Genomic DNA, 22,182 nt, shown 5'->3' on the forward strand with positions numbered 1-22,182 from the left:
CTGCCCAGGGAAGTGGTTGAGTCGCCATCCCTGGAGGTATTTAAAGGACGTTTGGATGAGGTGCTTAGGGACATGGTGTAGTGGTGGGCTTGGTAGTGGTAGGTTTATGGTTGGGCTCGATGATCTTAAAGGTCTTTTCCAACCTATACGATCCTGTGATTCTGTGTCACTTGTTCTTTGGCAGGAGGATAAGAACTTAATTTATTTGCAGTCTAAACCCACCTTTATACGTCTCTTCAAGGCCAGCAAAATGCCTTTTCAGTCGTGGGGAAAAAAAGGCATTAATGCAAGCATTTATGAAAGGAAATTACTTATATCTATCTTTACAATATAGGAAATTCAACAAATCTATTATTAACATTCACTTAACACTAAAGTATTTGACAGGATGTATTGGATAAAGCTAACAGTTTAAAACACCACCAAAAAAAACTTGCTGCAAGTGTACAGACTGATCTGTCCAGAGTGACCCAGGCAGAGTAGCTCTTGTTTCTCCCTTGTGTCAGGAAGATGCACTGAGTGACTCTTGTTAATTCTACAGTTAACCGTCTCTTGTATTAGCTCCTTCAAACATATTCAAAGGCTGTTAAAATGAGGAGAGGGGAAATAAAATAGGAGAAATAGGAATTTCTTTGCATATATACAAGGAGATAAGGATCAACCTGAGCTTCCACTCATACTTCTACTTCTGAAAAAAGGCAGAACTTGAGTATTTCCAAGAGAGGCAGAATTGAGTATTTGAATATTTCAGCACACACAAAATTCCAGTCCTGCAACTACACCATCTACATTTATCCAGTAGATGTTAAAATTAATAGCACAGACATCTAAAAGTACTATCAGATATAGATAATTGACACATGTTTACATACATGTTTATGTGCATTTCTATATATCATTAAATCACAGAACGCTTGAGGTTGGAAGGGACCTCTGGAGGTCATCTGGTCCAACCCCCCTGCAGGGCTACAGGGCTTCATAGAGCCAGTTTCCCAGGTCCATGTCCAGATGGCTTTTGAGTATCTCCAAGGATGGAGACTCCACAACCTCCCTGGGTGACCTGTGCCAGTGCTCAGTCACCCTCACAGTGAAAAAGCATTTCCTGATGTTCAGAGGGTACCTCCCGTGCTTCAGTTTGTGCCCATGGCCTCTGGTCCTGTCACTGGGCACTGCTGAAAAGAGCCTGGCTCCATCCTCTTTGCACCCTCCCTTCAGGTATTTGTACACATTGATTCATGAGATCCACCCCTATGCCTTTTCTCCAGGCTGAAGAGCCCCAGCCCTCTCAGCCTTTCCTCACAGGAGAGATGCTCCAGTCCTTTCATCATCTTCATGGCCCTTTGCTGGACTGTGTCTAGTATGTCTTGCACTGGGGAGCCCAGAACTGGACCCAGCACTCCAGGGGTGGCCTCACCAGTGCTGAGTAGAGGAGAAGGATCACCTCCCTCGACCTGCTGGAAACACTCCTCCCAGGGCAGCCCCAGGTACCATTCACCTTCTTTGCCACAAGGGCCCCCAGCTCCTTTTCTGAGAGGCTGCTTTCCAGCTGGACAGTCCCCAGCATATACTGGTGCCTGGCATTGTTCCTCCCCAGGTGCAGGACTTTACAATTCTCCTTGGTGAACATCATGAAGTTCCTGTAGGCCCACTGCTCCAGACTGTTGAGATCCCTCTGGATGGCAGCATGACCCTGTGGTGTGTCACCCACTCCTCCCATTCTGGTATCACCTGCAAACCTGCTGAGGGTACACTCTGCCCAGATCACTAATGAGGAGGTTAAGTAGGACTGGACCCAGTACTGACCTCTGGGATACACTGCTAGTTAGTGACCTCCAGCTGCACTTCGTGCCATTGATCACCACCCTCTGCACCCAGCCATTCCGCCAGTTTTCAATCCACCTCACAGACTGTAAATAAAAGTCATACCTAGAATAATAGGGGATTGAGTATTTTTATATACAGGTGAGACTCACTTTCTCCATCTTTGACGTCAGTGTTATATATAAAGTTGAAGAAATAATCAACACTTTGGCTTTTGAAGAAAAATAATGGAAAAGGGATATCTGCAGTTCTAATTTCAAAGTTAATTCCTTGTATAATAAGTTTTTGAAAGGTTCAAAATTATAAATTATTTGCTTACAGAATTACAAGGGCATAAATTGGTTTTAATGGAATGTCTAAGATCTGAAAACAAGGGCCTTCTCTCCTAAAGATATTTTTAGAAAGGTGCTCTTTTGTCTCAGCCAAATTATATAAATGTTTTGAAAGTGCTAACATGAAAGATCACATGCTGAGACAGTTAGTCCCAGGGAAATACACATGCCTCAGGGTTCCAGCGCAGTTTGGGAAGGAAAACAAATTCCATTCCGGAGCTGAATCTTAGCTGTCAGAGATACAACTTTGAAATCCACACTTTAAAAACCCCCAAGTTTCCTTTTAAAAGTCATGGACTTGTCTGAAGCATACAATGGAAATGAGAATGAGTAAGATACAAAACAAAGTGAACAGAAAAAAATAAAACCCAGGTGGCTTCTGACTCAGAAGTTGGAAGGCAGGGAGTGTCATACTACCCCAGCAATCCATGGAAGACAAGCTTCAAAACCTGCTCTGCTGGAGCTAAACTGATCAAAACAGGTAGAGCGTGAGAGGTTAGGCTCTGCATTAGCTACCTCGTATGTCACATTCCTTTAAAAACAGATATAATTTTCATAGGAAAATTAAGCAGCAGCTAATGTTGCTAATGCAAATCTCCAATTCACTGTGGCTACTCATGCAAGAAATCAGCACATGATGGCACAATTATACAGCTTTACTGTTAATGCAAAAGTGTAGTTTAATAAAAAAATATCTTTTCTATTGGTCTAGGGAGGCAAGAAGAGGGTTTGAATAATAAGGATTTTTCTACCTCCCTAAATTTTTCTTCTTTGACAGGAAATTTCACCATATGAATTTTGGACTTTGAATCCTCTGTTTTCTAGCTTGTGTTATACAAGGACATAATATGATCCATGTGAGAGTTCACCTCTTGGTAGATGGACCCTATTTTGCTTGGCATCGTTCAGACGTGAGACAAAATGACGTTACTTCACCATCTCTAAGACAACAGAGAGATGGAAACAATTGGGCAGAACACAGGAAAAAGGGAGACAACGTTCTTCGGTATGACAGGCAGCAGTCTCAGCAAACCATCAGGATAACTGTTGCCAAAACTCTACAGGCATCGCAACAAGGAATATCAAGGAGTGACAGGAAAGACTATGAGAAAGGTGCTTTGAGATGTTAATACAGAGCTCTTTCCAAACAGGAGGGGCAGCAGAGAAAAACTACCGAGATGTTTGCTTAAAAATAATCTGCACTACTTCGGTTACTTTGTTTATGCACAATCTTAATGGCCTGCTCTTTACATAAGCAACTCTATGAAAACAGAAGTTTGAGAATTAAATAGAAAACTGGGAGGTATGTCTAAAAGAATAAAAGAGAGTACAGCCCAGGTATCAAAGTTTGACTGACACAACAGAATGCATGGCTCTTCACACTACAGCCAAATTCTCTCTGCCTCACCACCTTACTGGATAAAAGGAAAACCTGAAACTCTGAAGAGACAATGCAGATCAGTAGCATCTTCTTACAGCAAATTTAAGACTATAAGCTATTTCAAAAGAAGTTCCTCATGTCAACACTCACAAAGAACTCTCTTCCCTGCAAAGATTATTCCTCTGTGTGCATGTGTATGTGCATCTGTGTGCACCAGTACATGCGTATTTATGTGTTAAGGAGAAAAAGTAGTAGAGGGGAACTAAAGAGGGAAAGAGTGCAGGGTTTTGCAATCATTTCTGTGCAGTCTTACCTCCATAACTTTGCACAAGGCGCTACAGGACTGTAACTTTAATTTCAATCTGTGAGTAAGTCTCATATAATCACCTACACAGTTTTATGCTGCAAGTCAATTTGCATGGTTCCCAAGGAGATAAGTTTTAAAAAATCTTCTCTGGAATCCACTGATAAAAAATGGGGCAAACTAGTATAATAAGATATAATGATGCTTTAGTCCCTATAGAAAAGTTATCTTTTACTGAGCCCATCAGGAAAGCCTAGATAATCACTAAACATTTTGTATTTGCTTCTCTTTATTATCTCCAGCTTCATATTTTTACTGCACCTAGGCAGAGCATTTGCGATTCTCTATCTTCTTCTTTTACAAAATATCAAACAAGGATAAAGGATTTGGGAACATCAGGTTACATGTAAACAAGAATAATATACGATACATTTTCTATTTATGCAGGTATACTTACTAAGTAAAGCATCCATTTAAAATATTAGGCCATATACTTTACGAATTCTACCCACAATCAAAAGTGGCATTTTTAGAGCAATTACTATGCACGATAAACTTCAAATAAGCTTTGAATGGAGAATTACAACCTCTGTGTGTGAGGCACGGGAGGGAAGGAGGAAGACAAGACAACATCATCTTCAAAAATTAACAAAAAAGGCAAGGTGATAGAGCCTTCACTTGTCATTCTGCTGGAGTTAAGGGGCATTTAAAAAGGTCATAATTAAACTGCAAATAGACAGTATTTTCACAGCACTAATTTTCTGATCTAAGATTTAAACAAGAGAAATAGAACTGTTTTCTATCTACAAAACACATTAAATTATATGCTAAATATAGTATTGTACTAATCTGAAACTCTCGTGCCATTACTGCTAATTTTTCAGCTGCATCTTAGATAAGCATCTCTCCAAAATAATACATGACACTTTCCTATTTTCCAACGCTGTACTAACCATTAAAAAGGCACTGAATAATGTTTGCATGGGCATCTTTCTTTTCCCAAGTGAAGACAATATAAGCCATGACAGATGTAGTGTTGCATATGGTGACTGTCGAAGTACCTCCCACGGAAAGCCACGCAAACCCCTTGGGGTTACACGAAAGATGCAGGCGGCAGGTGAGGAGAAACTGAACAGGGAGTAAGGCTGGGAAGATCATTTAGGCATTATAGATCTTACAGTGATTCTTGTAGGCAGAGTAAGATTTACCCGGATATTTAAAAGGACACTGGAGAAATGTGAGCTTAATGCAGAAGAGGAATACCTATGTGATGATTTGAAAAGTGGGAAACATTCAGCTTAGAGAAAACAAACGTGGTTTCCCAAGGGATTTTTGGTTTCCCCCCTCCGCAAATACAACTTTCAATGAATACTGATGAAGGACTAAAGAACTAATCTACTGCAGCTTTAAGGCATGTAAAAACTGTGAATTTGGATTTGCAGGTGCTCCACTTTCTAGAGAAATGTAAAGGAACCGAGTAATAAACATACAAGAACCAGGTTCTCTTCTGCCTTTTTGATACACTGGTCCTGGTGAGAAAAACCTAAGTCGTAAAAAAGCAAATTTGGTCTCCTAAGTCAACAGAATGTTTTCCATCTATCTTATGAACTACAAGAAAGAATTAATTCTCATCTAGTGGATACTGATTTCCACCTTCTGTCTGTAAAATCAAATAGACAATCATAATTATTACAATACATCTAGTGAAAGTTCAGAATTCCTTTAAAGGGGCCCTTTTTATTTAATTCCCTATACAGACAATTTAATTTAAGTCATTCTTCTCTGAAAAATCTCGATTTATGCATTTAATAAACTCATGGACTTCCAAGGAAAGCCAGATTCAGGACTGAATAGCTGCTGTGTCAAACTAAAAATGATAACCCTAGCTCTGTGTGCATTAGCTGTGTGCCTTGAGATTGGATTCTATAGCATCTAATAAGGTATGAGCTCCATTTGAAGCTCTTCCCAAAACAGAGAGTATTCACAACTTCTCTCCCCTCTTTCATTTCTTAGCCACCTGCAGCCAACAGGGTACTAAAAGTGACCCTGTCTTCAACACAGAGATCTGTTTTCACGAAATACATGGGAACCTCAGCACTTCTGAGGCTGTTATTCCTCTGTCAAATTTGTTTGAAACTGGGCAGGGTGTTAAAAAAAAATACTGCAGGTCATGCTGTCAAAAAAAGGCCTACCTTTAGCAAACCAGGCTACAATATAGCCTTTAGCGTTAACAAGAGAAACAGTCTTTCTTTTCAATCACTTAAAACGATTGATTTTAAGTAGTGGTATTCAGATAGGAAAAACTTTGTTAATTGAAATGACTATAAATTTTAAATGCTTTTTTCAGTATATGTATAAACTACAGTATAATGTATAAACTACAGTATACATCAGTATATCAGTATATGTATATCAGTATATAAAATATCAGTATAAACTACAATTCACCATGTACAGAGAGATTTTTAAGCAAATTAAAAGTTCAATTACATTGTTTACAGTTTTTCAAGAACGCTTTAAAATTCTTCTTTTGTTCTTTACATGCTTTTATATTTTTACATTTTTTAAATAAGCATTTCAGTTAATTTTAGAGCACTATCCCAGGCTCTCACTTTCTTTAAAGCATTATCTTTACATGAAAGTCAACATCATATTGCCAGTGTATGAAATTAAATACACATTCTCACTGGTTTTTTTTTTCAGTTAGTTGCTGTTTCTCCAAGCAAGTTCCAAAGTGTTTCCAAATAAGTTTAAAGACATCCAATTTATTTTTATTCCAGCAAATTGCTTTCTCAAGTGGCATTGTATCCTTAAGGTGTAATATCCAGTTATTAACTGCAGAAAATACTTAGAATTCCCTAGTACCTAAGAGTATCTCTTCTAGCAATAACTAGAAGCACTGGATATAAGGATCTAGAATAATGAATAATGAATATATAATGAATAATGAATATATAACACTGGATATAAGGATCTAGAATAATGCTTTCAGTAAGATATAAAAGGTAATTCAAGAAAGATAAGGAAAACAAGGAATAGTCTTACCTGAACATGTATGATATTTATCTGTTATTGTTCAACTATAAGATAAGGGAAAAATTTAGGTAGTGACGTCCTTTCTTGACTAGCCCATGAGCTTTTACTATTTTCAATTACATATTAATCTCTTAACCTTCACAAGTAGTTTGCAACAACATTCAAAAGCAATTTGCAACTCAAACCTGGCTTCCTACTCCAGTGAAAGGCAAACTTTTAACAAGGCAAACAGTAACATGAAAGTGATTGTTTTAGCCTTGCCCCTCTGTAGCCTGTCATGCACGTAAATCTTGTGATGGTGTAGCCTGTAAAGGCTACATTTGATCATTACTCCACCTGATTCACTGAAAATCTTGCCAAGTGTGGAAGCGTCTTCCTCCTCCTCCAGACTGATATTTTAATTTTTTTTTTTTTTTTAAACACACACCATTCTTGCACCTAGCATTCTTCAGATAAGCCCAATAAGCCAGTAATATTTTGAGTGGATTTACTGTAGCCTCCTCAGAGTAGCAGCAGAGAGACACCAGTTGCAAACATTTTCCTGATTGGACCAATATGGCTATGCAATACAGGAGAAAATTATTCAAAATATTACCTTACAAATATAGGTTAGGGATTAGCCAGACAGAAAATCAGAATTGAGCATCTGAGAGACTAAGCAGAAGCCTGCCCACCTAGGCCAAAACTCAAAGCAGTACGGTGGATATTTATTACAAAATATGGGCAGCCACCTAAAGAAAGTATCCTTGACCTTTGCATTGTAATTATTAAATGTGTAAGTATTCTTTCCATTCTCACAGACAAGATTTACCTTACACCCACATCAGCACGTTCTAACTTGTGCCACTGCTTTACTTGGCTCTGATTTTGGGTACTCTTTATATGGTGTACTACTCTATTTCCTCACAACGCTGACTTTTTTAACAGGTCAATTGTCAAACTGTTGATCTGCATGAAAATTACATACCCCAGTTTTTGGACTTTCAAAACATAACTACAGTGGATTATGTTTGTTGGATGCAACAAGAAATTAAGCTTCTAAAATTCAGTGTAGGAATACAGTTTTTCTTTAGGGAGATGCCTTCAGAAGTAATCTGCTAGCAGTCTGAGTGCAGTAAGAACAGCATCAAGCTACATAAAGTTTATCTGAATGACAAAAGTATTGATTATTTTTACAATTAATTTAAAAATATATTCATAGCTAGACAATGTGTCAGAATTGTCTGAACTTTGCTACTAGCTCTAACATTTCTATTTTAAATATTTCTATGTTTATTCTTCCTTAGCTGCAGCTAGCAAGCCCTGAAATGTCATTGCTTACAGGCTATTTGCACGCTCAAGCTAATCTAAATTTAAACCCTTCTGATTTTTGACCCAAGGGAATGAACTGCAATCAAATACAAATTGCAAAAACATTCAGCATTACAATTCAGTTTCCTGGAACCTGAGTTTATAGTCATCTCTGGTTCCCATTTTTACATCTGCTAACCAAATCCCACCCTTCTTACATAAAAGATGAATCTCATAATCTCTAAACAGTTCTGCCCAGGTGCTTTACTGTATTTACGCTCCCACTAAATTTCATGATCATTTTTCCCTCTTTCACATTCGTCAGAGAGAATGTCCCCCTGACTGCTGCCAGAAGTTTTTCAGAAATTTACTTAAAGCAAATGCTTCTCAATGACCTGTTGAAAAATAAAACTCAAGATATATATAACAACACAATGAATGTACTGTTAACAGTTCCTACCAGCTCACTGCTAAGTCATGCACTTTTAAAACGTTGCTCAGTTTATACTCTCCAGATTTCAGGGGTTGAGTATATTCTTTAGCACGCACAAGGTATGGGTTCGCCTGAGTATCAACAGGGAACTCTGAATCCTGGAGAAAAAAAATGAAATTATTAGTTCTCAGAAATGTTGTGTAAGTTCATACAATGTACTACTTATGTTACTATTTTGAAAACACAGTTTTGTCTTATTTTTCCACCCTATTTTTCTCCTCTGCTCAATTTTCATCAATTTTTAAGTCACTGTTGTCCTGATTTTATTGATTTTGATACATATCGTTAAAGCTGAGTGCAGGCATAACTGGAAGACTGGGGTCTGTATTGAACAACCAAATACTATGAGATTTCATCTGAATACTATGAGATTCATTAGTTTGTTCTTTCAAAATTATATTCCTACAAGTTAACTCCTGGGCAGTTCTATCAATATAGCACTGCTCTAGAAAGAGATCAACCCTGACTACTGATCATTATCTGCAACCAAATATAAATTCACTGTTTATACCAGCAAAACCCCTATCTTCCCCCAAAACAGAAAAAAAAACCCCGCTTAATGTAGTTCAGCATAACAGCAATTGGAAAGAAGCAGCTCGATGCTGTGGATATGGAGAGATATAGAAAAAATGGCAAATAAAATTTCACTGTCATTTATACTCCTAATAAAGTTTGTGTAACGATGTGGGTGTAAGTGACAAAAACTTGGCCTGATACTTTCATTGTTAATGTCATTTACGTACCTGCTGCTGGAACAAAATATTATATTTAAAAAGGAAGGCTGGTAAATTGTTAGTATAAAATCCCCTATGTTAAACGCAGGACCATCTCTGGTTTTAGTAAGTATTTTGTGCAAGACAGTCAAAATTCAGGTAAATGAATTATTTTTCCTTAAACAGAAAAAATGTTTTAAATTGTTTAACAGTAAGTTTAAAACTACCAATTTAAGATGCAGTGATCTACCCTGCACTGGACCGTCTCTGATTAAAAGAAGTTAACTTCTAGAATCCTTTCAATTTAATCAGCTGGCAGCCAGAAGCTCCTCAGCGTGGAACGGAAGAACTATTCTCATTGTCCAAATCACTCCATTTATATTTTATTTCCTTCTCTTTATTTTTCGTATGCATACCTCCCATACTGGAGATGAAAAGAATAAAGTTTAGTCCTACTACCAAGCTCAGCGCAGCATGCTCTATGGTGTAATTACCGATTTTTCAGCTAAATGAAAGAGTTTCGACTATGATTATAAATGGAAAAATCATACAAACACAAAGAGAGGAGGGCTGCGTATGCACATACAAACAATACAATGCAAAGGAGAGCTGCACTTCAGTGTAATTTGTAATTTACAGGTAACCTTTCTTCTCCTTTGACTTCAAAAATTTATATAAATCTAGACTGTGAGTAACTCCAGGTAGTGTTTCCCACAGATCACCGTTACTTGGATAAGAAGATCCTTTCTCTACTTGAATGAAGACTGAAGGACCAGTTTCACACATGCCACGTAATCCCCAGTAAAATTCACCAACACAGTAACACTTGTTGAAGAGGGAACTGGAGCTCCAGGCTGCAGTTCCCAGGAAACATTTTCCAAGTCAGCTGCTGCTGCTGTTCAACAGCATTGACTACAGCAGCAGGCAGTTCCAGATTTGCAGCTTTTTAACAACCTCTCCAAAGCAGCAACCCAGGGAGACAGCATCTGCCTCTCTAAAATTCAGTTACGGACCTGAAGCAAAGTCCTTTCTTCAAGGCTCTTGTTCGCTCATCATAACAGGACAACATTCCTAACATTCAGGAGGTCTCAGTCCTGGAAGTCTGAGGCTTTGAGAAGAAACAGGAAAGCTAATTTTGTAATTCAGATGCAACTAATTATACATTACACGTGAATTTAGAATGAACTCTGAAGATAACTATCTACATGGAATAGGACATCTTAAGAGTATGCTATACAGAATTCTCTCATTTGGCAGAAGTGAAAATCATCAAGAAAAACATCCTCATCATCAGATGATGGAAGACAAAATCAGATGTTGATTGAAGTGGATTGCTCAGCAAAGATTCATGGATAACATGCTTAAGATCCACTGCAGGACTGGATTCCCAAAAAGGTCCACATCCTTCAGATATATATACTGAGCAGACAGGAGAATACAAAAATACTGAACACCAACAAAATACTAAGATAACCTGAGCTGTTAGCCCAGTTTTCTTCAGCTCCAGCAGTTAACCTGGAGGGATAAGAACCACGGACTTATTGCTGGACTGTACCAGCTTAGGAGCAGAAAATCTGGTCCCCTGGACAGAGCAGAAACATTCTTGCTATTAATCAAGAACCTTACTGTAGACTTGGTATTCAGCATGCATGCTATCAGATGGACGGGGCTGAGGTTTCCACAATAAACTTTCTCCAACTGACCTCGAGTCAGACACGAGCAGACTTGAGTTTTCAGGCTCTTCACCAAAAAGAATACAGATTTCCTGGAGTCTGGATTGGCTTTGCCAGGTAAGGAGCAGAAGGGATTGAAGCATGAGAAGGATTCTGGAGGGAAGGAAACACATCAGCTTTCCCAAATAGGGAACTAGGAAATTATTCAGCATAGAATAAAGAAACTGGCCCTGATTAGAGAGAACAGTCCTTCATACAAAGTCCTTCCTTCAAGTCAAAGAAAAAGACTTCAGAGTACTTTCAAATAGCTATTTGGACATCATCATCCGCACTTACAATCAGCTCGAAATAACTGTCCAGGTTTTTAGACAGGTAAACAGCATACAATAGTATTCAAAACTCATAACGTGACTTCAGAAAGATCAGCTCCACTGAAGAAAGTTGATATTACTTCTTGATACAGAATATAGTGTGTGTGGGGGGGGGTGTCAGTATCTGCATGTGAGGGTATTGACTACATTTGAGCATCAAGTTATCACTAATGGTTAACCACGTGTTTTAAACTAACGACTGAATTCTCCAGACCAAAAGAAAAACCTGTTACAATGGAACTGGGTGATAGAGCTAAACTGACAGATTTAAATGCATGTATTTTTCGTATTGGACACAGAATAAGTCTCTGATCTATCGCAGGTCACTGTACAGTCCGATCAGAAGCAGATCACAGTCTGATGTCACGACTATACAGTCCAGTTGGTCTCACCTATGCACCACTGACATGTCCCAAAAAGGGGATTATACAAGTATAATGAAGTAGCACTAATAGAGACTATCTGTGAGTCTGTGCTGGCTTTACAGTCTGCTCCAGTGATATTCTTAGAACAGCTGAAAACACGGTCTTGTAAGTTCCAAGAGTGAACTACATTTGCTTAGTACAACGTGGTAGAAGGTACCAGTTTAGGTGGTATTAACAATGATCGGCTTTGACCTGGGACTTCAGAAGCTGAGGACAAGGACGAGAAAGCTTCCAGGTACACCAGGCAGTGAAGAGGAGCTGTATCACAACATGGGGCTGAACTGTAGCAAAAGAAGCTTCAATGGTTGCAAGAAGCCTCAAGGAAAAAACTGGGTAAGATAAATAGCTTACTACTGACACAAACCACCGGACTAGAACTGGGAACGAAGGGTTATATCAGCCTCCCTCTGTAAGATCACTGGCATGGGCTATTTTCCATTTTTCCATGGCCTGTTTTTTTCCTACCACTGTTTTCCATGAAGGTGAGCTCTATGACTTGCATCAAGAGGCAGGTCTTCTGTATTCTTCAAAAGACTTTTCTTGCAAGTATAATGCTGATAAAAAGCCAAAATACATATATACAGATGGTTAATCTTGCAGCCTCATTTTCAATCAGTGTGGTCTAAGATATTTTCTAAGATTAGTCAGCAGACGAGGAGATTTATTACCAACTCTAGTTAACCAAGCTAAATGGCTTTATTAAAAATAGATTGTCATTAAAGAAGGTAAGGAGGGTAACTGCGCACAATATATTTTAAGGATTACACTAGTCATTACAAAACCACTTACAAAGACTATACAGTTTTCTGAAGACTTAGCTGATCATTCGTGTTTGCAACATTTTCAGGACATCCTGCTGTGAGCAGCCTTAAAGGAAAGACTGAAATTCCTGTATTCTTTAAAATGCCTATCAACCACTAAGATTAAGAATGGAATAAAATCAATGTCTTTTAATCTGAAAATGTACATACACAGCAGGGATAACCACTAACTTTTTCTCAGAATTTGTTTGCAATTAATTCTATAGTAGCCATTCTGTTAATTTGTAGGAACGAGTGTACAGCAAATTTCAGAACTACAGACTATCAGAAGAATATCATTTCGTCTCCCATTTCAGAAGCTCTCTACACCACAGGTTCTATAAAGATGCTATTAACCTAAGTCAAACTTTTTAAAAGATTCTCAAAATAATTAAGCTAGTGGCTTAATGATCAGTGCAAGTGCCCCTATATACAGACCCAAGACCTAGCAGATATTTTTCAGTGGACTGTGGCTTCAATCACATACACAGCCTAACAAAACCACTCCAAAAATCTAGTTTTTAATTATTTTTTTTTTGCATTTGATTTAAAAAAAAAAGTAAGACTGGATCTGACAGAAGTTGTAGATGTTCACTGCTAAGTTTTGTTCCACCTAAACCACATTTATGTTTCCTCTTTGAGGCTAAAAAGCTACATACAGAGTTCTGTTTGCAGAAAAACTTCTCAATATTGTTACCCTATGCAATTATTTTGTAAGCTTTCATAGATATGCAAAACTTTAGCTTCAAACTGCCTTAATGATGCTTAGAAATCACATTCCCAGAACACTGGACTCCATTTCCATGGAATGGTAGGGACTTAGAATGGTGACTGACATAGGACAATAGGACATCAGTCTTATCTTTCTTCTCTGGAGAGGAAGACAGAATGCGGGAATCATGGAGAGCAGATGACCAAAATCATCCTTTGTTGTCTTAACTCGGGTATTCGCAAGATACCTACACATCTTGTACTAAGGTGCTAAACACCTACATCTACGTCTTAAACCAGCCATTTCACATAGATTAGCCATCTGTTTTAATACAGCTTTCTATATTTCCACTTACTTATGTGTACTTAGGGGTGTAAAGCAAAGAGGAAGCTAGAAAGAAAAATCAACCTCAAATGAACACCTGAATTCTTAAAATTCCATTTAAAAAGATGTGAAGATAATTGTTAACAGAATTAAAAATTCTTCTTATCTCACAGATAAGAACAGTTTTGGAGACAAAGGTTAACCATGTGGGGAAAAAACTGAACTAAGTCAGAAACATTCAGAATTAGGAAATAAATACGTAAAGTACAAATAAGTAAAGATTAAAGATTACTTTAACCTTGCATTGTTATTCCAGGAGGAATCATAATATTTTTGCGGCTAAAGTTACACATTTTTATAGAAGTACGTGTCAAGTTCTGATTTATGTTTCAGCCATAATATTCCTGCAGATCTCTGAAGCCAGTTTCAAGAAAGATCCATACATTTTCCAAATTTGGGAGTGATTAAAATGAGTCTGCAGTATTTATTATACACAGCCTAAAGAGCAAAGAGGTTAACCAAAAGTGAGTATAATCCCGGTATATGCCACTGCCTTCATGCAAATCTTAGAAGCTCTGTGTGCTCCTTGTCTTAGAAAGTTTTACCTTTCAAGAATTACAAATTTGAACAGCTAGAATGACACCATTAAAAAAAAGCATACAATCAACATGCTTTTTGTAAACTGTGTCTCATTCGCTTTCTAGAACAAACACAATTACTACATGTAACCAGACTTACTCATTTCAGAGTGAAACAATTCATAGGAAACCTTAAGTACTCTGAATATAAATGACTAAAAGTCTTGCATTTTTCAGTAGAAAAAACCCAACAGATAGTACTTCAGGAGATACTGTTGTAAATTATTGCTATAAAATTCTCAAATGTAGTAAAAAGAAGAGGATAATAGAAAAATATTAGTATTTCTATCATTCCTTACTGAATTTCCAAAGTATTTCTGAAATTGTAGTTTTTACCTCCTTTGCTGTGATAATCCTTTATTTTGCTAGAACATGAGATTCAGCCTCAGTTGTTGAGATAGTTCATAGCTATGGTTCATACTTCAGGGTCTGAATGGCATGAACAGTGGGATCACTTGTCACGGCCGGGTGAAATGTTGATTTCCAGAGCTCCCCCGTACGCACCAGGTGGAAGCCACAGTTTAAACATACCAAGTCTGTTGCTGAGTTGATTTCCTGCCTGAGAAAGCTACCAAGGATTTTAGAAGCAATACCAGCTTAAGGTGTTCTCTCACAGTATTTCCAACATATATTACTACTGTATTGATTTATCAAAGCTTCATTGGAACTTTAATTTATGTGAGGCATGTAGGTTCTGAGCTCCTCAAAAGGAACATAAACAAGCTACCTATGAAATAGGGCAATATAGATTTTTTTTTCTCCCCCCAGATACAAATATTTGTCACTGTGAAATACATGTGGTATCTTTATCCTAAAAACTTCCTACAGTAAAAATGTTCAAGAATGCTAATATGAAGATGCTCCCATCCCCAAAAAAATTTTGGCAATGAAGTGTCATTATTTAATCCTTATTCTATTATTTTCAATTGCTAAATCCTAAGGGTAACAGAGAATCCATTACACAAGTTGAAATCTTGCATAAAAAGGCTTTGTGAAACATATTTATTACAAACAGCATCGGCAACGGTAACGTGCATGCCAAAAGCCAAGAAATGCACGTGCTGAGCGCTAAGGAGCCAAAGCAATATATTATGATTTTGTTCACTCTTGTATCTGCAATGCACTAGACGTTCGTACTATGACGAACATGAAAAGTTGTTAAGCTTTTCTCTTACATCAGTATAAAAGGGAAAGTAATGCATTTCCTGCCTGTGAAATTAAACATCCTATTACTTTATCAAAGGCAAGGAACATTACACTCAAAACAGTGTTCCAGAAAGAACCTCTGTGAACCATAACCATCCTGAATGCATGTCCTCAGTCGCTGACACTGGTAAGAGCAAATGGTGCACTGTATCCGCCCAAACTGTCATTTAGAAACTACGCTATAGTTAAAGTTACAGCTGTAACAGACTGTCAGCCACTCATAAAAAGTTATCCATGACACTCAGTCCATTTACATCTAGTATTGCCATAGCTCTCAAATATTAGCACAAGGGAGTACGCATCATTATCTCCACTTGTTCTATAGGCACAGGGAAGACATCCCAATGCTAGATGATCCTTGGCAAAGGTAATAACGCAAAACCCATCTACACCCCCAGTAATAAAAGGATCTATTACTGATTCTTAATGATTTACCTAGAGAGCCCTATAGAAATCAGGGTTGCATGAACTCATAAAAGCATTCCCTGCCTTAGGACCTCACAGGTTCATATACAAAAATAAGAGGAATAGCTTGCCATGAGGATTTAGTGATTTACCCCAGATCAAGCTGAAATTCTCTAGGAGAGCTTGTAAACCAAATTGATATCTTCAGGGTCTCAAACCGTTACTTAATTCTCCCTAATAAGATACAAATCGTGTCTCATGGAAATAGTTATGCAATCAAGACAATTTACCCTTAAAGCTCTTTGAAATCTTTATTTTCTTTCCTGTCTTGAATTTTTACATAAAACCGCCTTTTTGCTTCTGATAGTGGGGCTCTTCAGAGCAAGTCTACAGCTTTCATTTTCCTTGAGGAAGACACAAGAGACTCATTTGTCAAAACATACAGAAGGAATGAATAGATAAGTGGAACTGATCTAAATCATCCCACAGTTGAGAAAAATATAGTATAGTTTCATACAAAACAGAAAACATCCAAAACAGTTTCTCGAAATCACAGCTCGGCCTTGTCTATATCATCATTATACATAGTTCTAAGTTTCTCTTTACGCAGATGTTAAAAATTGAAGTCGAAAAGAACTAGCTTCACTATGCAGTTGCGAGCAAGATCAAGCCTTGTTACTTTATTCCTAAAAAAAAAAAAAAAAGCAAGCTTAACTGAGGCAGAGATCATCGGACAGTAATTTGGCAATTCAAAGTCTTTTGGTGAGGGAGGCAGAGCAGCCTTCCCCCCCCCCCCCCCCCCCCAAATTGATGACTATCATCAGCAGTAGTTCCAATTTGAAAATTATCAAGGTCATTCTAAGACTGCAGTCAAGACATGCACAAGGGGCACAATCATAGTCATACGTCCTGGTGTATCCATACAATCAATTTAAAAAGCAAATACTAGATATTTTGTTCAGAAATTAGAACAAAGTCACAAAAATTAAATTCTTCTTAGGGCATAGCTACTGTATACGTCCAAGATTCAGCAAGATAACCTAACTTGTACCACTAAATATTTTCAAGGAAATATTCTATTCTTAATTCTCACCCAAATATCAGGATTATCTCTGCTTTTCTGTACTTGGAAAAAGTACTGTAGTAATCACTGATAGCTACACTTATACGCCATTGAAATTATCTTTTTACTCAAAGTTAAAGAGAGAGGGGAAGAAAAAGAATTTTAATAATTGTTTGCTTAATTTTCAAAAAATCTGATATGCTTATATTACAGAGGATATATTTTGCATTCTTTCTTTTCTTTTAGATTAAACAAATTTCCATCTCTTGAAATTTCCATGTTTTAGATCTTAAATACCAAAGCAGTTGCATGGAAATCAGTAGTCCTACTCAGAAACTCCTTATTAAATATATAGTTTTCACAACAGGACTTTTGTTTCACACTGTATCTCAGTTTTTGTCCAAACCATCACAGCTTTCAAAACGCTCTAAGGATTACTAAGAACCCATACATTCTTATAGTGGAAGTAAACAAAAAAAATTTTTAAATACAAATATATAAATAAGAATGAAAACAGTCTCGGCTGTAACTGCTCACAATGAATGAATCTTAATCATCAGACTATCAAAAATAAAGTATGTGAAATAAGCTAAAACATTTTAAAAAGCAAACTATAGCATGAGATTTCCAAACCCTATTTTAGTTTTTCTCAACTTTCAGTTTTTACAAGAATCAGACAATTCCTGAGGAGAGATGTGAATAATGACCACTATTAAGATGATGTAAAACACTACTTCAATTAACTTTAAGGTTCAAAGTAAGTTTTTAAGAGAGATTCAAAGCTGTTCCTGTTTTCTTCTTTCCCATGATGAAAATCCTGATACTCCACACTGTTCTCCAAGTAGCTTAGTCATGGTGCAATGGAGATAAGTGGCTTCAAAAGGAACCAAATACTAAGCAGGGAACTATTGAATTAGTATTAAGTGCTTTGCTGCAAGTGTGACAAAATTAATATATAATGCAGTAGCCAAGCATTATTTTATCTTCTTTCTCATGTTTTCTGTAATTGAAGGAATAAGGTATCCTTTTCTAGCAGGCTATGAAAAAAATGAAGATATTTAGTGTATCCACTGAACAGAATGCCATCAGCAAAATATGCGGTAGCCAACATTGTACAATTCTTAATACTGAAACAACTCAAAATGTTCCAGTGTCTATCGCATCTGTACTACAACACATTTGCACTTTATTTTGCTATTTTAATCATGACCACAATTATTTTACAAACACCTGAAATGTCAGGAAAGGAAGTTGAAAGCAAGAGCAGGAGTGTGTAGTAAAACTTTTACTGCGTACTACATCTTGCTTGGCTTGCTAATAAAAAACAAAAATCACCTACAAAGGTTGTGGCCACATAAATTCTCCTTATTCAGCTTATAGCCCTGACACTTTTTTTCCTTTTTTTGTTATATAAATTAAACATGAAGATAATATGTAATAGGTAGTAAAAGTCAGACTAATTAAAAAAGCAATAGTACAACTGTTCTGTCTTCATGTTCAGGGCTCGTGTATTCACATGCAGCTCTTCAGACAGTTTGCAAACTGGTGCTAACAGTAAATTTAAACTTGAAACTGCTCCTGACAATGTCAGTTTTAAGGGTCTGCCAAATCAAGTCTTCCTACAGCCGTTGCCTATGCAATAAAGAAACTAGAAAGCACTACTACTACAAACGTGTAACTATACCACAGACGCTTGATACCTTTCTGACTATAGCTCTTATTAGCACTCATTGATAAATTTACAGAAATTATTTTCTACTATAAAAAAGATAAACTTGAAGATCAAAAGCTGCTGCACTTCACTGGTGTTTCGTTTCTTTTATTGTGGCTATTAAAACCATATTTCTCAGTGATTAATAACCAGAGAGATTTGAAGAATAAGAGGAAGCTAACAATTGTAAAAAGATCCATCACTGAAATGTAATCACTTTCTTCTAATTTTCAGCACTACTTCTTGTTTAACTTTTATTGCCGCTATTTCACAAAGTAATGGTATAAAAGGAAAAAACTTCCTCTATGCAAAACATATCGCCCAACCCTACAGAAATAAAACAACTAACATTTTAGCTTCTGCTAAAACTTAACAACTTCTTAGCAAATACCTAAGTAAATCACATTTCTCAGTTTAAAGCAACATGATTGTGGAGGATGCTGTTACGGATAAACACGCCACTCAAATGTGGGGATTGTAACATAATTTGTACGTTAGAGACAAATGGAAACATTCACTCAAGTATTTAAAACCAAAGTCTAGCACAGAAACCGAGTAGGGACTCCACTGGCACAACAGGCATCCACGGGTGTTTCAGAATATTTTGCTTTAGAAACTGATCTCTCTAAGGACACGCAGCATTCACGAAGACCACTGATTCATATCGATGTACAAGAAACCTAGCATAGAAAGCGACTTTGCAGCCCAATGAGTTGCACAGTTGCTTAGAGGACTGAGAGCTTGGAGTCTCAGGACTAAGAGCTGAGAACCACAGAATGGCTCCTTGAGCTTGCTCAAGATTGACCATAGAACTATTAGCAGATTTAAGATGTTCTGCACCCACACTGAATGGAAAACAATTACTTAAGCTTTATAAAGATGAACAGATTTTTCCAGAGAAGGAGCAGTCCTCAAGATAAACTATTAATTGAAGACCTGTTCCATCTTAGAAAGGATATCTATGCTGTGCAGAAATACTACATGCAGCTTCTCCCATCACTTCTACCATCCCAGCTACCTCATCAAATGTTCTTTTAGCCCCTTCTTTTGATTACTTAATCTAGTCTGTTACAGGACATCGCGTGACCAACGGTCTCTGTTGAGTCAATAAGGTGAGTGAGGAGACACAGTGAAGTTATTCTAGTACATGAATCTACTAATAATTCTCAGTTCAGCTACAGTCTCAATAAAATGACATAATGACAATTCAACTTTTAATTTACTGCTCCTCGATGGTGGGAATTTAACTTAATACATGCAATTAAAATTCATTTCTTAATTTAAAATTATGCAGTGCAATATTACAACTCTAAGATACTGGTACTGATATGCCTGGATTTAAAATATCTACTTCTGATTACCAGTAACAGGAATTATGAATGTAAAATCATCACATATGAAAGAATAAATTCAGTACTATTTTACTGGTAGCGATTCTGAATGTGTTGACCTGATTCTTGTCATCATACCATCACACCATACCACACCATAAGAATAGAATATGCTCCTGTTTGGTTTTCATACTTTTACGATCAACCTTTCACAAAGCACAAAACACTATCTATGTTCATACAGTATAGATGTACAGCACAACTACATACATAACCTAATCTTACATAAACAAGTGAAAATACTGTCACAAAACACAGCTTGATCATTTGTCCAGGAGAAGTAAAATAACATTAATGGAAATGCTGCAATAAATTATGATGATGTAAAGCATGCATTTGGTTGCCTGGATTTTCATAGCAGTTTTGTAAGTCACAAGCAACCATGTGCTATTTCCAAAGATGTTCCCTATCCCTTCCTTTAAAATGCCTATGCTTGAAAAAGCTACTATATTTATGATCAATGCTAAAATAAACAATGGTGCAATAAAAGATAGAAACTTCTCCCAATTATAATTTTATTTTGTAGATTTAAATTTTGATTACGGTGCAATTAAACTTCAGCAATATTAAGTTACAGCAGCACACACTGTGTATGCCATCCAATTCAATTAGGCATGTTAAAGAGGTAATGCTGATTATATGACAGACATCAAGTTACTTCAGTTTTCTGACATACTCCAAAATATATTGCAGTATTGTCTTTTTTTATATATATATTTAAAATTGTTCATAGTGATTAATATGAATTTTCTGTACTACAGAAGTATCCTATATAGTAGAGTCAATTAACAAATTTAGATGCTTTCTTCAAACAAGTTGTCTAATTTCTGTTTGCTTCCTTGGAACAGCCATATGAATCAAGAAATGAGTTATTAAACATCAGATGATCAGATCTAAATGTATAAAAAATCCCCTAGATCATAGATACTGATGTATGGTACAGTATCGTAGATACCATGGTATCATCTTTATCAAATCACAACCTATATCAAATCCATGCTTCATGTATGGTTCTTCCCATTGCAGTTCTCAAACTGATTTAAAGATCCTAGGGTTAGAAGCTAGTACCAGCTAGCTTGCTGCCCACTGTTTGGGCACCTAGCATTAAAAGGACTAACATATTTAACAAATGTGAATAAAGACATTCCTAAATTCAGTACACGTTATGCAATAAGTTACCATAAAATATTTGTATTGCTAACCTGAGGTCAAAGTGAAAAGGAAAACATACCCACCAAAACCAATTTTCTGATGTGCTTAATAAAATTGTATTTCATCCAAGCTCCGCGTTTGAAAAATACTTTTTTGCATGCCATTCTAGCACAGCGTACTTCTGCTGTGAAAACAAAATGTATTCACATTCACAAAATGTATTCCAAGACAAAGCACGTCCTTCACCTTTGCTAGGAAAAGGTCGAGTTGTAAGCTATACGGGCTGCTGCGTCCCAGTTATACCGAGCTGAGGAGCTCAGAGCCTCTCCTAGCACGCACTGCCTGCTTCCTAGCCTGCAGCCTGGCCCACGCTTTATACAGCACAACCTTACCCCGTGCATCTCTGTGTTCCTGCCCCGCAGGCAGGATCATCACTGCATACCTGCCTCCTGGCCGCCACTGTTGCTGCCACTGGGAAGGTAAGGAAGCTTAAGTGCCAAAATGCACTACTGCACTTTCATAGCCATGGAGCATAGCACGCAAAGGTAATCCAACACAGATGAGGACTTCACCACCTTGTACGCCTGTCTCCACAGAAACATCTTTCCTTTCTTCCCAGAGCCACTTATATATTTCTCAAATAAATGTGGGGGTTTTGCTAGTTCATTGCATTATGCAAACTCAGTTTAAGAGTGATCTGATTCACACATGTAAACTACTCCCTCACGCATCTCTGTCACCATCCAGCACAAGATGCCAGGCTGCTGCTGGTGCTCCCTTGGAGGCTGGGGGACGCAACGTTGCTGCCCAGCCCTGAACGCCAGTGCTGTCACCCCGGCCCCTCTCCCAGCAGCCGCCAGCCTTCCTTTCCCTTTCGCATCACGAGAAACTCGGGCTGCGCACGGGGCCGAAGCAAGCGCTACGGCAGACCGGGGCTATGG

At 37.4% G+C, this 22,182-nt stretch overlaps 1 protein-coding gene across 3 annotated transcripts in view; it reads right to left on the bottom strand.

The window, feature by feature from the left end:
- Nucleotides 1-22,182, bottom strand: part of SPAG16 (sperm associated antigen 16) — a 423,563-nt gene that overhangs the window by 349,721 nt on the left and 51,660 nt on the right. For all 3 annotated transcript variants that reach the window (XM_075512046.1, XM_075512045.1, XM_075512047.1), the window contains exon 10: nucleotides 8,625-8,755. In XM_075512046.1, coding sequence (XP_075368161.1) covers nucleotides 8,625-8,755 — 131 coding nt within the window. The remainder of the gene's footprint in view (nucleotides 1-8,624; nucleotides 8,756-22,182) is intronic.

The sequence above is a fragment of the Mycteria americana genome, chromosome 9 (genome assembly GCF_035582795.1).
Source record: "Mycteria americana isolate JAX WOST 10 ecotype Jacksonville Zoo and Gardens chromosome 9, USCA_MyAme_1.0, whole genome shotgun sequence".
Classification (NCBI taxonomy): domain Eukaryota; kingdom Metazoa; phylum Chordata; class Aves; order Ciconiiformes; family Ciconiidae; genus Mycteria; species Mycteria americana.